The 21,605-nt window shown below is 38.5% G+C and overlaps 2 protein-coding genes across 2 annotated transcripts; one reads left to right on the top strand and one right to left on the bottom strand.

Annotated features, from left to right (window-relative positions):
• Positions 1-1,843: 1,843 nt before the first annotated feature.
• klhl26 (kelch-like family member 26) lies at positions 1,844-6,726 on the bottom strand. The gene is made up of 3 exons (XM_010732668.3): positions 6,415-6,726; positions 4,702-4,884; positions 1,844-4,391 (listed from the first exon to the last, which is right to left on the bottom strand). The coding sequence occupies exons 1-3, from the start codon at positions 6,462-6,464 to the stop codon at positions 2,810-2,812; spliced, it is 1,815 nt and encodes a 604-aa protein (XP_010730970.1). The 5' UTR covers positions 6,465-6,726; the 3' UTR covers positions 1,844-2,809.
• A 2,865-nt stretch (positions 6,727-9,591) lies between these two features.
• On the top strand, positions 9,592-19,688 carry LOC104920404 (leukemia inhibitory factor receptor). Its single transcript, XM_010732667.3, has 15 exons — positions 9,592-9,780; positions 10,325-10,448; positions 10,817-10,992; positions 11,162-11,304; positions 11,406-11,439; positions 13,276-13,398; positions 13,870-13,946; positions 15,233-15,461; positions 15,545-15,697; positions 15,940-16,038; positions 16,594-16,746; positions 16,902-17,057; positions 17,191-17,260; positions 17,606-17,681; positions 19,143-19,688. The coding sequence occupies exons 1-15, from the start codon at positions 9,669-9,671 to the stop codon at positions 19,461-19,463; spliced, it is 2,046 nt and encodes a 681-aa protein (XP_010730969.3). The 5' UTR covers positions 9,592-9,668; the 3' UTR covers positions 19,464-19,688.
• The last annotated feature ends 1,917 nt before the right edge of the window (positions 19,689-21,605 follow it).

The raw sequence follows: 21,605 nt of genomic DNA, 5'->3' as shown, positions 1-21,605 counted from the left end.
TCACGCACGGTCAGCGGCACCGACGTGGTGTGTGTTGATTTTTGGTGGTGAGTCCAAGACAAAGATGAGATACAGATATTTGTATTGTCATTTTTTTTTTCATCTCTCAGTGGTTAATGCAATGCACCAAAATACCACGGCGAATTCAGATTCACATTCTGACCAAATACTGTTTCATACACTCATTTTTCTTTGTCCACAATATGTTTTATATATACAGTGGCATCCTGTGTACTGTCCATAGTGTAAATATGTAAATAACCTACATAGTGTGGATTTAAAATAAAGTATATATGATTCCAGTATCTGTAACCGTTTATCAAATACAGTCAACTACCAAAGGTGAACAACAAATACTTCTTGATCGAGTTTGCTTATTGATTTATTATAGATATAAAAATGTCTCAGGGTTTCTTAAAACTAATAACGAACTGTTACCTAATCTTCTGCCTAAGATAATAAGTTTACTGCTTTCTTTCATTTATAGTGCTTTGTATATTTATGTTAGAACATTATTCAGAGAGTTCTGTATGTTTTTGTGCCTTACATCTGTGCTCCACAACCAGATACCTCTGCTTGCAAAGATGCCTATGACTGAAAGTGTTTATGTATTTATAATGATTTTTATGATGGCGGGGTACAGTATGAACCACTGCATAAAATGAAATAGAATAAAAGTACATATGTATAAAAAAAAGGTTGCACAGCATAATGAATGTGTAGGAGGCTGCAATATTTCAATTTACAAGCAATGTATAAACAGAGCAGATATCTATGTGTATTTTTTATGCTTCAGATGTTCTAAACTACACAAAAATTGGAAAATAAAGTTGGAATAAAAACACTGGATTAAAGCACAAGTGTTTAGGATTTGGTTGGCATCTAGTGGTGAAGTTGCAGACTGCAACCAACTAAATATCCCTCGCTTCACCATCCCCTTCCAAGTGTGTAGGAGAACCTAGAGTGGCAGCAAAACCCGTGAAAACACCACCGGTCATCATGGACATATTTTATTTAAAAGTTTCTTGCGGAGCCTGACTTGTCCTGGTGGTTAAGGCACATAGCTCTAAGTGCAAACCCCCCAGTTCAGTTTTGGCCAGGGACTTTTGTTGCATGTCATACCCCCCTCTCTCTCTCCCCCTCTTGTCTCTTACCGTCACATCTGAAGTATAAATTGCTGTTTGAAAGTTAAAAAGATATTTTTAAAAAATCCTTAAACATGTTTTGATTGTGAAATGTAACAAATTCAGTCAAGAATCTGGCTGGAGCAGAGTGGCAAATGGGACAAAATAATATACTGTACTTTTGAAAGGATAATGACTGAAACGTCAACAATTAACTCTGAACTGAGAAGTTCAAACAATGAATGGATCAATTAAGAAAATAACCAGAAGATTATTTGCTAATGAATATGGTTAGTTGCAGCCCTGATGAGATTAAATATTCTTATTAGATAAAACTGCGCAGTAATTTTTGGAGGAGTGTGTGAGAACAAACAGCTCAACCTTTTTAGTGCAAGGCAGTGCTTCAGTTGATCATGCTTTTAAAATAAAAACATAAAAAGCATCTGACAGGTATTTTTTAAAACATAATACACCTTTAATAAAGAATGCACATAAAGGTACACAAATGTCTACATTCCCCTTTGACTACAGCAGTTTACTTTGTTGCATTTCAACAAGATATCATGTGCTTTTACTGGTACAGGTAGAACGATACAAATACACACCAAGGCAAACAGGAGACAAGTTTTAAAATGGACACTCCTCACCATCATGTAGATGGTGAGTCACATTTAAAAAGGAAAAACAAGAACTTGGTTCTCACTTATACGCACATTAAGTACATCAATAACTTCAGCAGCTGAATCAGATGTCTGATAAATGCTGCCTCGAAAAGTGCAGCAATGCAGTCAAAATAAAAACACAAGCAGGTAACATTGTGCAGTTCAAGCAGTTTTTCTGGGGAAATAGTTCAAATATTAAATGTGCATTAATAAATATAACATGTTATTGTTTTAATCGAGGGACAATAGCATGTGTGGTACACAAAATGTAGCACTTGTTTAACATAAAGAGCAGCATACACTGACATTCCAGCAGACGCACACATAAATGATTTATGTAGCTGCCATAAGAGATGTTTTGTTATGTTGACTCAGAAAACAATTAGTGTGTCAGTGGGGGTGCCAGCACAGGAAACACAGGAAAAAAAGTCATTAACACCCACATGGAATAACTGATTCCAAGTTAAAAACACAACCACTACTCGTGTTCATTTGTGCATTGATATGTAGTATAGATTTGAGGAAACATAGAGCAGTAACATTTCAGATTGTTTGAATAAAATCATAACAAACTAAATATTACAGGATAAAAAAGAAGCAAACAACAAATAAAACATTCACAGCTGTACAATCAAAATGTCGAAACAAAATTTGACTTAAACGTAACTTAAGCCCTTGATTGGCAAATCTGGAAAAAGAAAAAAAAGTAGGTAACATTTATAATCATTATTATTATGGAATTCAAACAGGAAGTTGCTCAAACTCAGCAAAATAAAATGTATTTGTCAAACACAAAATCAGTGTCATAAAAGTGTCTCAGCATTAAAAGTTTACACGTACAAGAAAATTCTACTCAAAAATGTGCTCAATTAATGAAGGTTAATCTCTTAATTAATTACAAGGATAGAAAAAAAAATACTCTTTCACACACATTTCGCTCAGTAATGCTCACACCTTGTGTTGACTCGATGGTCGGCAGAAAGACCACATGGAATAAAATCTTCACAGTCACAGGTCACATGGTTAGCGTGTTGTGGTGTTTTGTGGAATTATTATTGGTGTACAAGCAATGCCAGCAAAGGATTCTGGGAAGTGCAAATCCCTCTCCCACTCATCCGTCTCTGTGTTGTACACCTGCACAATGCTTGTGACATTGTTCAGGTGCCAGTTGTAGCCGCCGACGATGTAGATCTTCCTGTCCAGTAAACAGCAGCCTGCCTCAGACTGCCCTGCTCTCATGGGACTGACGGTGGTCCACTGGTCATTCTCTGGAATGTAATACTCGACTGCAAGCACATCAAAACAACGGTCCACATGGTCCATGCGACCGCCTAGAGCATAAACCCTGTCCCTGGTGCTGATCATGGCATGCAGCACTCTGGGTTCATTCATGGGAGCTCTAAAGTCCCACTGGTCCAAAGCTGGGTCATAGCAGTGAAGCGTTTTCTTGTCATCCAACGAGACGCCATAACCGCCTGAGATATACAGCTTCTCTCCACAGGGAGTCCCTGCATGACCCCAAATCCTGCGTTTTAATGGTTCCACATAAGTCCACTTGTTTTTCTTTGGGCAGTAACACTCTACAGATGACAGACTGCCAGATCTATTGCGCCCTCCTGTGGCGTACAGCTGCCCATGCAGCACATTGAGCTGAAACTGGATTCGTGCTTCCTGCATGGGTTGGATTCGCAGCCACTGGCTCAGATGTGGGTCGTAGCGATAACAGCTATCCACTGCCCCCTCGCCGCTGCGGTACTGTAAGTGCTGTCCACCGACTACGTACACAAAGTTGTCAAGTACGGCGACACAAGCGTGGCTGCATCCCGCCTCCATCTCTGTCAGCTCTTTGAATTGCCGTGAAGCGATGTCAGGGAGATGGTACACCTTGGTGCTCACTGTGCGGTCGTTGTCAGTGTAAGGTGTCCCGCCAAAAGTGATAAGTGACATGACGTCAGAACGTATAAGCGTCCGCGAAGACTGCATCTCATGCTGTCTGAAGGGGAGAATCTGGTAATTGAAGGCCTCGAGGAGATACTGCCGGCACAGCACATCCTCCACCATGATGTCCACTGTCTGAACGCTATCCACCAGCTCGGAGGAGCGCATGAGCGGGAAGCGAATGTGGCAGAGGACGTTGCTGGCTTGAGCCCGGCGAGTCTCATCATACCGAAGCCACCTGATGGCGGCGTGGAAGAGGTCGATCTCGCTACAGTTCTTCAGTTTGTTGCTCTGCAGGAAGAAGACGAGGCGTTCCATGGGAATGTGCAGAAAGTCTTCCTCCTCTGCAATCTGGAGGAAGTGGCGGAAGGTGAAGGCATCCACTGACTCTTTGAGGGAAGACAGGCTGAAGGTGGTGGCCATCTGGCCAATGTGCAGGCAGGTCTCCACACTCATCGCTGACTTGAGGAACTCCTCGCAAAGCTCTACGACTGGCACCATTTGGAGAAACACAGCTGCCCCAAGGACATCCTGAATACAGTCTAGGTCTAAAGTGACTTCTGCACTGTAGGCAAAGTCAATAATATGTTTCAGCCCACGGGCGGACAAGCCCTTCAGCTCAATGGTATCTTGATTTGACTCCCTCATGCCTCCAGTAAACATAGCTCTGTAACACAAGAACAACTACATGACATTTTTATAATGCAATCTCTTTTAAATGCATTTAATTTAATAATGTGTGAATTTTGTTTGATTGAATTTTGATGTGGATTCTTGTTTTTGATCAGGTGGAACTCTAAATATTAATTGAAAGACAAAAGGAAAGAAACCAAGCTCACTTTACATTGTGTTTCTCATTTCTCATCCTCCTTTACACCCTACTCTAACAGCGCACTCAGTGTAAATTGCACTAGATAAGAGCATCAGCTAAGTGCTTCCAATTTTAAATGTAAATGGGCCTGGTGATTCAGACTAACCTGAAGTAATCACTACAGGCGGCCAGCACAGCTTTGTGGACCTGGAAGCGCTCCTCATTGACGGCCAGCACGACATCAAGTAGTTGGCCCTGAGCTCGCAAGACCGACAAGCCCTGGAGGAGGGTGGCACTGTGGCTTGGTGCTGAGAATGTACAGCGCAGGGTGCTATTCTTGTTAGCCATACTGTAAAGGAAAAAAAAAAGGCCTTGTCACAATCAGTGAATCAAGGGATCCTACAATATTAATTTTCGCTATCAGTAGAACTTGCATGGCTGTGTTTAGAGTATTTATTGCTGCTGATCACGAGAAGAAGAAACATCGCCCCCACATTAGTTTTTTTTACACTTCCTCCACCGACATTAACTTTAAGCGAACGAGACCCAAAGTGACATCCAGTCGCATAGAAGACAGATTACAGATCACATGTAATTGTAAGAAAATAATCCCATTGTTCCCATCTAACAATTCACTTTTTGTGTATTCAGATCACAATTCAATACGAGGCAGAAAGTAGGTCATGAAATATTAAATTAGAAATAATGGACTACAGCTCTGAAGCGTTTAGGTGAGTATGTGGATCAAACACTGTACCTTACTGTATCAAGTCTTAAATTTGTATTCTGTTGAAAGAACAAGTGATTTTTCTTGCTAAATCCAAAACTGAACAGAACTTTACTAAAAGGTCGAACCGGAGCATGAATGATAAATTAGCCAATATGTCTTTAGAAAAAAAGCCAAAAACAAATGTGTGTTAAGTTACAAAAATACCTTTTGTCATTGCATAATGTATTGGCCCACACAAGATGGTATTTTTACTGAGTATCACATACAAAAGAGTGGTGGGTATTCAAGGAGTAGGCAGCAGAGGTTGTCTTTGTGTGGAGTGACTACTCGTCCCTGCTACATTAGTGTAAGTGTGAGTATGGCCGATATGTACTGTAGCCTCACTATTGCAGACATTTTGACCATAGTGGGAAAAGCACAGGTGTTACTAAGAACATTAACAATAACATCTCTGTAAGATGTCTACTGTAGAAAATACAACCTAAATGTTTGTTTACACTAAAAAACAACTATCGGCTTATATACTGTAGATTTTTTAACTCTCAAATATCAACATCAGTATCATAAATCCAGTATTGGTCAGGCTCTGGACAGGACTGACGTCAGTCCAAGTGTTTAATCTGAATTTATTCAAAATATAAGTGTTAGAAACAAGTTAGCAGACCAAGTATTTAACTTTACCATGTCTGCTCAGATGACACATTTGTTGCAAAGTGTTGCTTTAGGCGCCTACCTTTGAGTTGTGTTGGTTTAACTAACTATAACTATGACTTTAAGTAGCTTTGCTGCATCAACATTGCTAAAAAAAAAAAAAGTATTTGAAGTAATGACTTAGAGATTAAAATGTGAAACATATCAAATCGTCAGCAGACAAACAAGTTAAGTGCGTTTACTCCTCTAAATAAACAATTATCGCGCCCTTGTTGTATTCGCACAGCTGTTTATCGGTATAAGACACAGGTAGTGTGGATGCCTGCAGGCCCGGACAGCTCCTCGGTGTTTCCTGCTACCCAAGCTGCAAACCAGGACGCTTCAGCGGACTCGAGCTGGGCTGCAGTCCCCGGGAGCCGTGGAGGTTCACTGCAAGCTAGCACCAAGGGACCAGTCCAACACCGTGGACACGCCACATCCTCACCCCGCTTCACTCACCTGCTCTGAGGATGTTTTGAAGCAAAATCCCCACCATCCGACTCCGCCATCTTCTAGCACAGAGCAACACACATATGGCATTTTCATGAATGTTACCAGAAGGTCAACGGCACGACAGGCCTGCTCATGTTGTTTTAAAAGTGTGTTACTCAGGCACGGACGGAGAGCAGCCGTCCTGTCCTGGGGCAGGTCCTGTGGCGGACACGGGGATGATTTCCACCGGCTGTCTGATACGCCTCCTTCCTCTGTGCTGACTCTTTGTGGCCAATGCGGGGCGCCACTGCTACACGTCTCCAAGTGTACTGGTCCTCAGTCAGTAGGAGAAAAGGTATGCAGCTCCTCCAGTTAAAGGTGCCACCATATATGCAATATTCTGAAGTATTTCACATATTAATTTTATTTATTAATTGAGAACAGGTGGTTGTAAAGTTGTGAACTGATTGGCACCTCCTGATATTTCAGGTTATAGCAACCTGATATTCACACAGTTGAGTCAAAATGGCATCTACTAATAAAAACATGCAGTACAAAGACAAACATAGTTATACCTGCATTTAAGTGTGTGCAGTAAGATACGTGAATATCTGTGTCTTTGCAGTACATGTCTATTTTTAAAGTATATATGCGTGCATATATGAGCATGTAGACACTTCTGTACTATGTCATAGATATACTTTACTTTATTCACTTGTGACAGCAGCAAGATATAGAAACAAAAGTAGAGGAGGCCAAAACAAAAAAAGAGACACAATAAACAGACAGAAATTAAACAGACAGAAATATCTAAACTACACAATGACCACGAAAAAAGTAATCAACCTTCAAAAACAGACAAGTACTGAGGATAAGTGTGGCATAATAAATAAAAGAGTATTGTAGTGTAAAGTGACCATAGTGTAAGTAATCTTGCAAGAAGTGACCATAATATAAATAGCATTACAAAAGTAAGTGACCACGATATAAATAAGAACTGCAAGGTATAAATGAAATAAAATGGAATAAACTAGAAAAAACAAAAATCGCAATGAACATGAACAGGAGACGACAACAATCAGGTGGTGCAGGTGTTGTACAGTCTGACAGCAGCAGGGATGATCTCTCCTTCTTACACCGTAACAGTCTGCTGCTGAAGGAGCTGCTCAGAGACCCCACAGTGTCATGTAGGGGGTGAGAGGTGTTGTCATCTGGTTACTGGGCGATCCTACTTGTGATAACTTCCACACGCATGTAATATTTATTTATTTTTGTTTATTACTTGTGTTTTTATTTTTCTTATCTATTCATTTCTCTCTCCTTTGTTTGTCTTTCACTTCTGACCTTGATTGTTCTTGATCTGGGGAGGGGGATATGTGTGCTTGTATGTGTCCTTTCAAATGTTTACTGAAAAACAAACAAGCTGCCAGCTTGGTTATTCACATTACCCCTGTTGGGTATTTATGTTATTTTAATTGTTATTACATTTTTCATATACGTTCTTCTACCTGCAATGCATTTAATTTTTTAACCTTTTGGATGAGGTTATTATATTCCTGTATGATTTATACACAGCAATGGCTGTGTGTTTCCGCTCTAACTGTAATAAATGAATCTGCTGAGCACACTGCTGAGGCTAATGTGGGATTTCCCCAAGAAAGAAAATATATACAGTATATCCTGTCAATATTACCTAGCATGAGACTTTAAGACTAAGCCTAGCCTGAGAAAATTTCTCAGCAGGTAAAAACTGCACTCCTGAATAGTAAATGGTCATATTTTGGGCTGTTGTGACTCAACATTGAGAGTTTTGTGCACATAACACTTATCTATGCTGAGAAAACAGGTGAATACAAATCCTGGCATGTTCCGTACACACACTTTGACTATGTGATAATTCTTAATAACACTATGATGCGCTATGAGAGGTGTAAAAAGTGTAAAAAAAAAGAAAGAAAGAAACACTAGTAAAAGTAGAGCATCGTCAGCTAAATGTACTCCATGTATCCAAATTTTCTTTTGAAAGTTATCAAAAGTAAAATTAGTCATTATGAAAAGTGGCCAATGTGAGTGTTATATTATTAATTTATTTTATATTTTTAAATTGATTAATGAACTTATATAACTTATGCAGGAGATTTTGGAGGTTGCAGCCTACATTGCTGCAGACAGGCCTCAAATGTAGCTCTGCCTCAATGAGCTGTGCTGCACAAATGAGGCGTCTTCATGGCACTGCTGCTGCTCCTCTTGTGCGTGTGAACAGAATTCACCTTTTAAAAAAGAAAGTGCAAGAGTTTTTGTCATTTTGAAACTGGTATAAATGGGAAACGGGAAAAGAATGCAGATGTAAAACGAGAAGGAGTTTGTGCCACAATGACCAGGACTACAATGCAAACTGTATAGTTTCTGCTTAGCTGTTTTAAATAGAATAAATAAATTATTATATATTATAGTGAATTAAGCAAATTAACTTGACATTTTACTAAAAACAAACCAAAGCAAGAACAGTGTCGACCTGTCAAACACGTGCAGAGGAACGATAAAACAGGTGATACTGTACTTTTTTTCACTGTCAACAAATTTTATTAAAGGAACAAAGCAGGTGTTGTACTATGAGAAAGACAGTGACACTAGACATGTCTCTTCATTATCATGAACACCATACGGTAGTTCATGTTGAGGCAATCCCACATGGACCATCCTGCTGCTGAAGCAAGAACACTTGCACTGATAAAAATAGTCCCAAACATGTATACAGTATATACCTTATTTCCATTATTTCTTACTAACTTTTGCTAAAAACTATCATGTTATCCCCAGAGATCGAACAAGTGGTTTTAAAATGTAGTTACCAAATTCAAATGCTGAAGTTGAAGCACTGTGGGTCTGCTTACTCCCCTCCTGCCCCAAAGTCCTTGACTGATTCCTCTTTTTAATCATGGATCATACATACAAACACTAGACAGACGTATGTGTTTGTACTTCCCGGTGAGTTTTCTTTGACAAGCAGCCTGAAAAGGTGAACCCCCCCCAAAAAACAAACAATAAAAACAGTTGAATGAGCTAAAAAAAGATATAAAATGATCAAAATGACTTCAAAGAGTTGTCACTTTCAGAATGGCTGTATCTGTCTCCCGTATGTCTTGAAACTCAACCTCACCCCGCCCCTGAAACTTTTTTTTTTTTTTTTTTTTTTTGCTGCAGCTCATTTAACCTGAGAGACATGAAACTCTGACATTTCTGATCAAGACAACTGAGTTACACGAAGACAGGTTGAGTACATGGACTCTCACACGCTAAAGAATTACCTTCCACTATACCTCATGGAAACTTGCTGCCGTTCACTACATGGATTTGTTGTTGTGTTTCTGTTCTTTACGTCAGTCAGCAAAGGTAAGTGAATCTTAAAAAAATCCTTTATCTTCTCTTTTTTCTTAACTTCACTTAAGCTTTTAGTTTACTATGAACTTTTATCTGATCATATTGTGACATGGTGAAGAATTTTCAATAGACATGTGAAAGTGAGAATTGTTATAGTAGAAGTAAAAGAACAGCCACAAAATGTTGGTTAGCTTATCAGCATCATGTGGTTTTCACTAACAGACGGCAACGCTGCACTGTTCGCTGCCTCCTAATGCATCTACATTTTCTGTGTATATTTTAGATGTTGGCAGGTTATTTTCTTACAAATAGGAGATGAGTTTTCTCAGTTTTGAGCTTGAGTTCGCTCAGCACAAAGGATGGAGTGTTTGGACTGATGGCTCAACCTCTAACATTGTCCGAATGACAATATTGATGTATAATGTATTACAAAGTGTTTCACAGGAGAACTAAAACAAAATTAAGAGTACCATCAAGAGGACAAGATGCACTTTAAAAGTGCATAAACAATAAAAAAGATGAATTGATGACTGTTCTGAAATGTGTTACTCCTAAGGGTCAACATGTGAGGCTCCTTCCAGTCCTCAGTGCTTCCGAAGAAAAGCTGACGAGTCTATTTACATATGTGAATGGACAATGAGTAGGACTGGGAGCGATGTGACGTTTGACCTCTACTTTAAGTGAGTTTTGTTCTGTGTTTGACATGCAATATTTAAAAATGGTGACATCTAATCAATCAATGACCTGTGAGTGTTTACTGCTTGTAACAAATAGCCAGTGAGTCACAGTGGAAACAAACTCCTATAAGTCTTCTCAGTGTGCAAATCTATCTCCAAAATGAGCCTCTCAAAAGGCAGCAATTTGCAATTCAAACCCACATGACTCTATTCTAAATTCTAGAGGAGATCCCAAAGTTTTGAAAGATAGATTTTATTACCTTTCGGACAGAGCCAGGGTTGCTGTTTGTTTTTAAGCTGTCTGTAAAGAAGTTAATGCACACCTTAACACCGAGAACTTGTGAGACGTTCTCATGATGTTTTTATTGCAGTCAAAGCTCTACATATTCATCCAATGAAAAAAAATTTGGGGGCTTTAAGGAGACCAGTGCTCAGATCAACGAGGAAGTGCTTATCAAGCATCGTCCAATCGACATTTGGGTAGTAGCTCACGAAGGAAAGTCCAGCTGCACGTCAGCCAGGAGGTCTGTTGAACTTCGGCAGACAGGTAAAGGATGCTCCATTCATTTCACTAAAACACACTGCGCTGCAAGTTAACTGAGAACACACTAATGCCTGTTTTTTTTGTTTCTGCTGCAATGTCAGTACAAATATAGTGAACAAATGCAAACACATACACAAAATTGTGTAAAAAAAAACAACCTTTTGTTCAACAGTTAAATATGAGGCACCACAAAACATTTCCATATCCTGGGCAAAAAACAACCTCAGCTTGAGCTGGAGAGCAATTGAGAAGCATCCAGCTTTAGCCGAGATCCGGTTCCAACGAGTTGAACATCCCACAGAATCATGGGAGAACGTGAGGCAAATTACCCATTTTTAATCCATCTGAAGCTGTTTTTTAAAAAAAACAACAAAATCAATTAACATGTTTAACATGCTTATGTATTGGTGTTACAGAGGACAATAAATACCACCATGGACAGCTCAGTGTGTAAGTAGTCTCATGTTTTTGAATGAAATGTTATGTTGGTTCTGTGCTTCTCCGCTTTTGTTTGCAACTACATAACCAGCTCAGGTACATGTAGACTCAGAAGAGAAGATTATCTTGGTCAGAGGTTTTGAAACCAAAACAATTTGCCAATACAGTACCAGTCAAAGGTTTGGGAACACCTTCTCATTCAGAGTTTTTTGAAGTTGTTCACATATATGTGGAGCACGTGTTAGCTGCTTTTCTTTTACTCTGCATTCTGACTTGGGTTTTGGTTTGATCACTCTCCTTCTTGGTGAAATATCCCTTATAGTCTTTGCCACCAGCCAAGCACCTCCACACGCCTCACAGTGGGAACCACACATGTAGATACCATTTGTTTACTGCCATTAAACCAAAATACAGATGTTCACTGGACTAATGTCAATTTTTTGTGTTTCTTGGCCCGAACAATTCTCTTTGTCTTCTTGGTCTCCCTCAGTTACGGTTTCTTCACAGCAATTCGACCATGAAGGCCTGATTCAGGCAGCCTCCTGTCAACAGTAGCATTTATGTGGGCTCTAATCTGAGGTCCTGTTATTTGTTGATTTCTGAGGCTGGTAACTATAAAAACTTTCCCTCTGCAGCAGAGCTAACTCTTGGTCTTCCTTTCCTGAGGCAGAGACAGTTTCATCATAGTATTTGAAGGTTTTTGTGACTGCTAGATGATACATTAGAAGTTCTTGATATTTTCCCGGACAGACTGACCTTCATGTCTTAAAATAATGATGGAGTGTCGTTTCTCTTAGTTGAGTGGGTCTTGCCATAAAATAAATTACTACAGTAGTTGAATTGAGCTGTTTACTGCATACCAACACTAGATGTTATCAAATAGATATCTCAAATTGTTAAGATGACCAGAAATTCCAAGAATTCACTTTTGTAAAGACACACCTGTTAATGAAAAGGTTTTCCAGGTGACTGCCTCATGAAGCTGATCAAGAGAATACCAAGAGTTGAAAAGCTGTAATCAAGGTGGCTTCTTTGAAGAATCTAAAATATAAAACTGGTTTGCTTACACTTAATATATTATTATTATATAATATCTTTCATAGTTTGATGTTTTCAGTATTAATCTACAATGTAGAAAGTAAGAAAAACAAAGAAAAACCAAGGACATGGACGAACAATGTCGTCAACACAAGAAAGGTCCTTGTTTTGCAGCTTGCTTGCCACACATTGAATTCTGTGCTTGTTGGCCCTAACTGAGATGTACAGTAGATGATTGCATTTCTGCACTCTAGAATTTAAATGGTATTTCACCACTGAAAACATTTTTCTCATATTAAAGCTGGGCTGTCTATGCAAAAGTAGAATGCCAATATCTTTTAAATTGATGCTATATGACCAGAGAAAACCGAACAAAATGGCTGCAGTAGTCCTTTTTGCTAAAAAAGTAGCAAGCCTACAACTACCAGAATACACTGGGCTGCTTCGGAAACAATAAACAGTCCAGCTGGTCATTGACATACTGAGTTTCTTTTACAGTTTAAAATAACCTACTTTTATGACAAGAAAACAGTCTTTGGTACGTAGAAATTACATTGTTGTGTGATTAGTCTCCTTACTTTAATAAAAAAATATATACATATCTATTGGATTTTTTATTTCCTACTCTATTCCTGCCTATAGTATGTGAGTGTTTATGTGTGTAAATGTAAAAGGTGGACTAATTAAATCTTTGCTTTATTGTGTGCAATAATTGTCTGTGAAAATGCAGTCCCAGTTTAGTGATCCCTTGATAATTATTACTAGAGATTAAGAGATGAAATTCCTTTTTTTTTCTTTTTATCTGAACAGACCAGCTCACTGTTGTGAATCTGTTGAAGGATACAGCTTACCGGGTTCAAATCAGACATCGGTCCAATTTGGCCCGTAACCCACTGTGGAGCGACTGGACTCCAGTTGTGATTGTTCCTGCAGGTGAAGTTTTCTTGATGTCCAATTTGGTTAACCGTTTGGACCTAAATCTGTTGTTCTAATAGAAATAATCAGATTAACATCATCATACACAAAGAAGCAAATGAATTATCTTAAAGTTGCTCTGGGCTAAATGTAAAAGTAAAAGTAAAATGAATGTCACTGCAACAGAGAAGAGCATTCAATCCCCACTGAGTTATATCTGTAACTGAGTCTTCCCTTGTGGTTTCACACTGACCTAAAATGATCTGTGCACTCTGCATAAACTTAAATATGAAATGCTTTCCAATATTTACGGTGTTTTGATTCTGCGAAATCTACAAAGGACCCTTATTCTGTTTTTGGATCCTGTAAACTGTGAATACAAAATATGTTTATCCAACTCCAAAACCCTAAAACAAAGAGGCTCAAACTAGGTTTAAAATAACTTCACAAAAATTGTTTGTTCACTACTATTGTGTGTTTTTACTGCAGAGCTGGAGCAAAAACCTGAAGTCACCATGACAACAAGACTTACAAATGGCACTCGAAAGGTGATACTAACGTGGAAGGTAAGCCAGTGAAGAAACACTTTCACACTCACACTTGTTGGTCTAGATTTGGCAAAATACATCTAGATGTTGTTACTCTCACCAGCGCATTGATGATTTTGTCCTTTATTGAGTAATAATGTGCTGTAAATAGGACATGGATCAGGTGACCTATTTACATCTAGACTGACACAAACAGACAAAAACAAATCCTAAATACAATACAAATAACTAATAACAACAATCAACTAGAATTTAGAATTTTATCTCCAGGGTCACTTGACATTTGAGTTATTTTTGTTTATTTGTTTATCTCAGACACTTGGCCAAAAAGCAAAAACAGAATTCATATTTGAAAAGTTCCAGAAAGTGTGAAAAACGTGAGTGAGCTACTTCAAGTTTTCCTACATAAAATATAACATTTTACTTCTTTTACCAAACCTTGTACTGGCGCCTGACAGTCAGACAGACAGACAGAAATAATTACGGCAAATTACTGCCTGTACGACTGATACTAGTTCTAAAACTACCCATTACACCAAGAATGAGGCTAATTAAAAATAAATAAGTCTTGATAATCAGGCAGGCTCAGTCCCTCTACACACTGCACACACACAAACCTATTGGTGGACCTATAATATAATAATATAATATTGTATCTTATACTATGTTCATGCAATATAAAACATATGCAATATGAAAATGCTGTACTTTAATTTGGATGATTTTATGAAAAGTTGCATGCATGCATAATCTTTTAAGTTTTTAAAAATGAACATAAAATGTTCCACCTCACCACGGACTCACAACAGTTTTAACTAAGCAAGCTTTATTTCCAAAGCACCTTTCGTGCAATCCTGCTGCCAAAAGCACTTCACAGAGCAAGAAGTAAGAACAAAAATAGAAAACAATGAATAAACTTTTTCAAAAATAAATAAAGAAATGGGATAAAAAAAAAAAGTTTACTAAAACATTGAATGCACATGCATTGAAACAAATGACTAATTTGGCAAGACCTCACTACTGCAACAATAAAAACAATAAAATGATAAAAGTAAATTAAAGTCCATTAAGTGAATAACCCCTGTGTCTATTCACTTAAGGAGTGTCAGGGAAAATGGATGAAGCACCTTGAATCAAAGCCCGACCAATTTCTACAGACATAACACTGCACAACATTTTGTGTTTCACCGATTTACCCATATTGCTCCCAAACTGGGTTGTACCTTTCATAGTTGAGTATAAGCGCTGCCTTGTTCAATTGGTTCAGTTTGCTGTGTTTGTCTGAACTGAGCTCTCTTCTACAGCCGATGCCACATGCAGCAGCAGTCACAGAAGTAAAATACCTTCTGACGGATACACAGTCCTTACACGGATGTCCTTGTATGAGAAGGACATCTGAAATCAACTCAAATAAGCACACTACTTATGTCTCGTATTCTGCAGTCAACATCACTGTTATGGCCAAAAATGCAGCAGGGTTTTCTCCTCCAGAAATCATACAAGTATCTGCCAAACCTGATGTGGATTTAAAAGGTATGTGTGTGTGTGCTTCAGTATGTTACATATCATGTTTATTGATCCAGTCCACATTAAGCACTCTTTTCCCTCCCTGGCAGCTTGTGACAAATTGGTACTGGATGATAAAACATTAAAAAAAAAGAAAACTTGCCATGAGTTGTACAAACTTCAAGATGGAGATTCAAGGCCAGAAAATGTGATCACTCTGACGGCAAGGATGAAAAAAAAAGAAAGGGAGGAAATACGAAAGAGTAAGTTGTTTTGAAAGTGATTTCTCTCACATTACCTAAACTCCTCTGCTTTTCAAAGGAGCTAGTCCATGACTTAATTTTGTAATGTCACTAAGGTGCAAAATCACCACTACAAAATAGGTCACATTGCAAAGGAAATGCAGCGGAAATCCTAGTACGAAACACGTTGCTCTTTTGACACACTTGTATTGGAAGTATTTGATGTGTAGGAAAGTTTGATTCTCTTTCTGTTTCTGATACAGCCATTCAGGATTATGTCCGCTACCTTTACTTTGAGCACATATGTGATGACAGGAAGCCACGGACAATTAAAATGTGCCTCTTTTATCAAAAAGAGGGCGGTAAGTGTTTTTAAACTATAACTAACTATAAGCATTTCCTGTTCTGACACCTCTCGATAAATAAGCATCATTTTTCGCTGCACTAGCTGTAGGATGAAACTGGACGGACGGAAATGTTTAGTCAGTTAGTCGCTCTATCTCTTTGGTCCAGACTGAAGTATCTCAGCATTTATTAAATGAGACCTTGTACCGATGTTCATGGTCCCCAGATGATGAATCCGAATGACTCTGGAGATCTCTTAACTTTCCATATAGTCATCATCAGGTAAAAAATGTAGTTTGTCCAATACTTTATAAACAAATAAGCTGACTGCAGAAATAATGACATTCCTTTCAGCTGTATTTTTTTGGGGATGCTAACATGGCTGTAGAGTCTTGTTCTACCAGGCTGTGCAGTGCATGCATGTGTTGTCTCACGTCAGCAGTAATCAGAGCATTTAAAGAGTTATCATGCTGACACTGATCATTATTGCATCAGGGTCATAGAGCACAGCACAAGTGCATCCCCTCATACCGCAGGAGAAAATAAACCGTTTCTAATTTTTTCTTCTGCAGTTCCACTCAGCGAACCTCAGCACTTCACTCCTTTTGAAACACAGACTTCTGTCAGCCTGTCTTGGAAATGGATTCCCTCTGTGGCCCAGCAAAGTTTTCTCACACACTACAGCCTCTGCATTGTGAAAATCAGCTCACAGGATGAGCCAACTGGTGTGAAGTCACTTTTTCCCCCCCTCGTCTGTAGCTTTCTGCAAAACCAGATATTAATCTGTACATACATGTAGTACAATATTTCTGTTGATACTAACTTTCACATAGCTGTGATTACAACATTCTGTAAGTTTTTGCACATCTCATTTCATCAGAGTGCCACAATGTATCAGCCTCACTGACAAAATACCATCTGGAAAACTTGACACCGGGAGCGAAATACAACATCAGCCTGGCTGGAGTATCACGAATAGGAGAGGGACCTAGAGCCACAGTAACCATCAACACACTGCCAGAGAAGCCTGCCAGTGGTACCAGATTTACAAAACAATCTCTCATGTTGATACAGCTTCTTTTTTTTTCAATACTAGTAAAGATGTTTTTCCACTTCTTGGTGCTAACAAATGTTTTCATATCTTTCTTTATCCCTTTTCCCCAAATCAGTGTTGTGGAGTCTCAGCTTGCTGATTTTGTTCTTTTTAATCTCAACAGTGTGCACCTGTATCTTGAAGAGGTAGGCGACCCCTAATGTAAATATTCTACATTTTGAGATAAACGTATTAATAAATCTACAAAACATGTATGTATGCATGAGTCATACATACATAATGCATGAGGACAACAAGCTCTGTCCCATTTGATTACCAGCGACACAAGTGACTGTCTGACTTTCTTTAAAGTGTCTATAGAACTAAACTTAAATTACTTCAGTTAAGTTTTTGTCTCGTAGTTGTTTGCAATTGTTATTGAAAAAACTACACGCGGCTTTGAGACGTTTGCTTTATCTGAGGTATTGTTTTAGTTGTAGCTGAATGATTTGTAGCTGTAACAGTTTTCTGCTCTCTGTTGTAATACACAGAATCAAAGACAAGGTCTTCCCTCCTGTGCCAACACCTGTTATTCCAGATTTTACCCCTTATCAGCCAGAGACTCAGGTAAGAGATTTTTATCAGGCATGTGTATTTGTTAAACATGTGTGGAGTTTTTGCCTTTTTGAATTGCTGACAGCTAGACTTTTCGTTGTTCATACATTGTAGACCTTCACTGTAGACACACAAGTGCCTGGGGGGAAGTTTGTGGTTTTAACCTTTTTGCAAATGACTTGCACTCTTTTCACACCGATATTCAGCACAAAACGTACAACTTCATTGTCCACAGTGGTCGGAGTTTTTCTCTAATGCATAAAACATTGTAAAGATCATAAAACACCAAAGAAGGTAAAATATAAAACTTTTAAAAAGACAAGCTCAATTTCAAGATTCAGAGACTGAAATTCTGAAAGTTTCCACTTTGTATGCTTTGTTTAGCAATTTGTTGCAATTTTGTGCCGTAAAGCAATAAGCAGATTTCCTTCCAAATCCAACATGGTGGCTCAACATTATAAAATCCTGTCTAGAGACCACAAGAGGCTGACATACACTTTATTATGATAATGAAAACCAACAAAAGACCATCATCAACATCAGCGACATCCTGAGTCTACACAAGATGGCAATGAGGTAGCAAATGAGTTGCATACGTGTTAATATGTGTGCATGTGTGTTTGGTTTGTGAGCTATTTAAAAGTAAAACACAGACAAACAGAGGTAGCTGGTACGATTGGATGTGTCTTCTTTTTCCAAGGAAGCAAATGAAATGGAGGAAAGTCCCTAATGAATCTGTTGAAAGACGATGTGAGAACCACAAATCTTTGATTTAATCAGAAAGCAGAACTCAGTAAACAGTGTGCAGTAAATCAAACTGTCAGCTGCTTTTGTGTTGCAAATAAGTGTGCACCTGGATTGTGCTGTGAAACCCACAAACTCAACTTGAGTAAATTGGAAAATGATGACTCACAAGACTGAAAGGCCTTCCTTCCTAACTGACTTTTTATTTACAACACATAAAGTTAAGAGGACAAACATGATGTCTCAAGCCAGATGGTAAAATTAATATATTGTAGGGAGATTTTCAGGATATGTCCAATTTCAGATAGCTGAGGTTTCAGTTGTTTAATCTGAAAGTGACACCAGCTTTGCTCAACACACTCTACTGCATCATTGTGTGCAGCACTATTGTAAATTTTATTCATCTTAGCTATGACAGCTGTCTTTCTCGTTGTTTGTCTATTTCTTGGTCTGTTGGTTGGTCAGTCTACCAGTTACTGGATGGATTGCGTAGAAACTTTGTACAGACATTCAGGATCCCCAGAGAATGAACCCTAATGACCTTTCGTCTACCCTCAACATGATGTTCTGTTCTATTGTACTCCCTGTTCAGTGTTAATGCAAATGCTAAGAGGGAACAAGGTAACCATTATACCTGCTTAACATTAGTGTTATGTCATGTTAGCATGCTCACTACGCACGTACACTAAATATCTTACTGCCTTCTCATGCTAATGTGACGTACGACAGGAGATGCTGGAGGGAAAGGAAGAGGTGCATGAACTGACGCTGTGCCAGCTACGTCCAGAGGGCAAGTGTGTCATTGAGGACGCAGAGGAGACTATTATCTTTCGAAGAGACTGGGATGATGACATTGACGAGGACCTGGAAAATGAGCGGGGTGATTCAAGGATGTCAGGAGGAACCAGTGACAATTGTTTGGGTCCCGGCTCTACAGATCAGGCACTGAGGAGCTGCAGAGAAGGAGAAATGACAGATCTGGACAATGAAATCTCCATGCTGATATACAGGAATGGTTTGGTCTTTGATGTGAAGGTGGACTCGCCTTGAAATGGATTTGACTGTTTCACAGCACAAAATTACACAAATACATAAGGTTAAATTTTTGTTGACTTAAAGACTGGATGGTAATTTTCTTGACGTCTGGGAAAAGGTTTTGAGTGAAACCAGTGAAACAGGTGAATACCAAATGGTCACATGTGTGTACTGTTGATGAAAAATCAGTTAATCTGCAGACTAACTCAGTTTTTTAGATTGCAATAAAGACTTAATCCGCTGTTCTGGACATCATTTTGTCAGCTGGGGAAACCGAGAACCACGACTATAACAAATACATGACAATAATATATAAGTTTGTAAATATATTAATTTTTTCATGTAATAACCAGAGGTATCTAAGGATTCACTATAGACACAAGGGACTTTATTTGAAGCCAGACACAGGAGATATTTTAGTAGAAGCACATGACCTCTTTACTTTCTGGCATGCTAGAAGTTGCACGGCTTTGTGTGTAACAAAATGTGTAGCCAATTAATACATTTACTTCACCATGACTGCAAAGATTAGTTTAGGTGGATTTCAACCTTGAATTAATTAAGCTTTCTTTTCTATAAGTGTTACAGCCTCACAGAGCTGCTAGTCACTGCATTTAAACATAAACGTGAACATAAACCCAACATCACACACATCACACACAGTCTGGCCCATTGTTTGGTCAGTAGAAAATGAAACCTGAGACTATAAAAACAAAAAACCTGCGTATGTGATGGCTGAGAAGCACAGTGTGACATGAACATGTGACAGGAAGTGGTCACAAAAGCACAATGACCTTAAAAAAAAAGGTAGCTTATGCTACATTACTCATAACCAAAGAGACTTCTGTGGTATTTCGATCTACCTTGTTCAAACTAGAACATACCATGCTGATTTGTACAAGGTGACGACACTTCCAGCACTTTCCAGCACACAGCACATGAATTTTCTCTGTAGAAAAGAGATCTTCTTTTTCTTGGTTCCTGTATTGTTTCTCTCAAATGTTATTGAAAAGAATGTTATTGTTTCGCACGTGACAGTCAAAGTTTATCTCTCACCACATCTACATTAGAATCATCTGTCGTGACCACAGATAGTAAGGAAACGTCTGACAAACATAATGTGCAGTGGAACAGAAACAGTGTTTATGCAGCTTTATACTGTCAGATAAATATACAGACATACACAGACATGCAAGAAGTAAATAGACACCTTCATTAAAATTCAAATTAAAGGTGTCTATTTACTTCTTGCATGTCTGTGTATTTATCTGACAGCTTTACTAGTTACTTAAAGTTAAAGTAATTAAAATTAGAGCAACCTTAAACCACATCAGCAGTAAAATATAACAAATTAATGCAGCAGTAATGTACAAAACTTCACAGTACATATGTAGTGTATGTGTAGTACATTGTTTAGTAATGAATGAATACGTTTTGGTGTTACATATTCTCACACTGTTGCACGTCAGAGTTGAGAGAAACCTTTCTAACTCGTATATATTTAATGACGTCACACACGCTTGTGCATATATATACATATACGATATACTGTATCTAGCAACAACACAGAGAGAAACGCTGAACTAATGCATAAGTACTACTGAAGCTCATTTAATCAGCGATGTACTCGTTCATATGAGACACCTGTCACTGTTTGCTGTTAACAGAGTAACAGAGGGTACAGTTCTTTTAAACCTTAAAAAATAAGAGCAAGCTTTAGTTACTAGATATATTTCAGTGCTTCGATCTACAACCAAATCACACATCCTGTTACTAATAGCCTATATGTGTCACCGTGCATGACAGTAATTGCATTTACCGTATGCTGTAACTGGCAGAGTGGATCTCTCTCGGTCTCTCTCATTTTGACTCCCTAAAAACGTTAGTGCAATGTGCTCACATGTTATAGATCCAACCTGTCTTGCTTCACTCAGGGTTGGAAATAAGGTTGTTGGAGATATAATCGACTACAATAACTGTCAAGTTAAATGATGGGTTTTAGAGGGTGCTGCAGCCCCCATATACTTCTCATGTCCATGCATACTTTTACTTTTGCTTCACATAATTACTTTTTGTCTGTGCCAGTTCTGGTGTCCATTCGACAGCCCACAGTGTCAATGACAAGTATGAAAATGACAGTTTCCTGTTTTATGAGTC

Source organism: Larimichthys crocea, chromosome XVII (assembly GCF_000972845.2).
Source record: "Larimichthys crocea isolate SSNF chromosome XVII, L_crocea_2.0, whole genome shotgun sequence".
Lineage (NCBI taxonomy): Eukaryota > Metazoa > Chordata > Actinopteri > Sciaenidae > Larimichthys > Larimichthys crocea.
The sequence above is the reverse complement of the archived record's forward strand: the minus strand, read 5'-3'. Positions and strand labels throughout refer to the sequence as shown.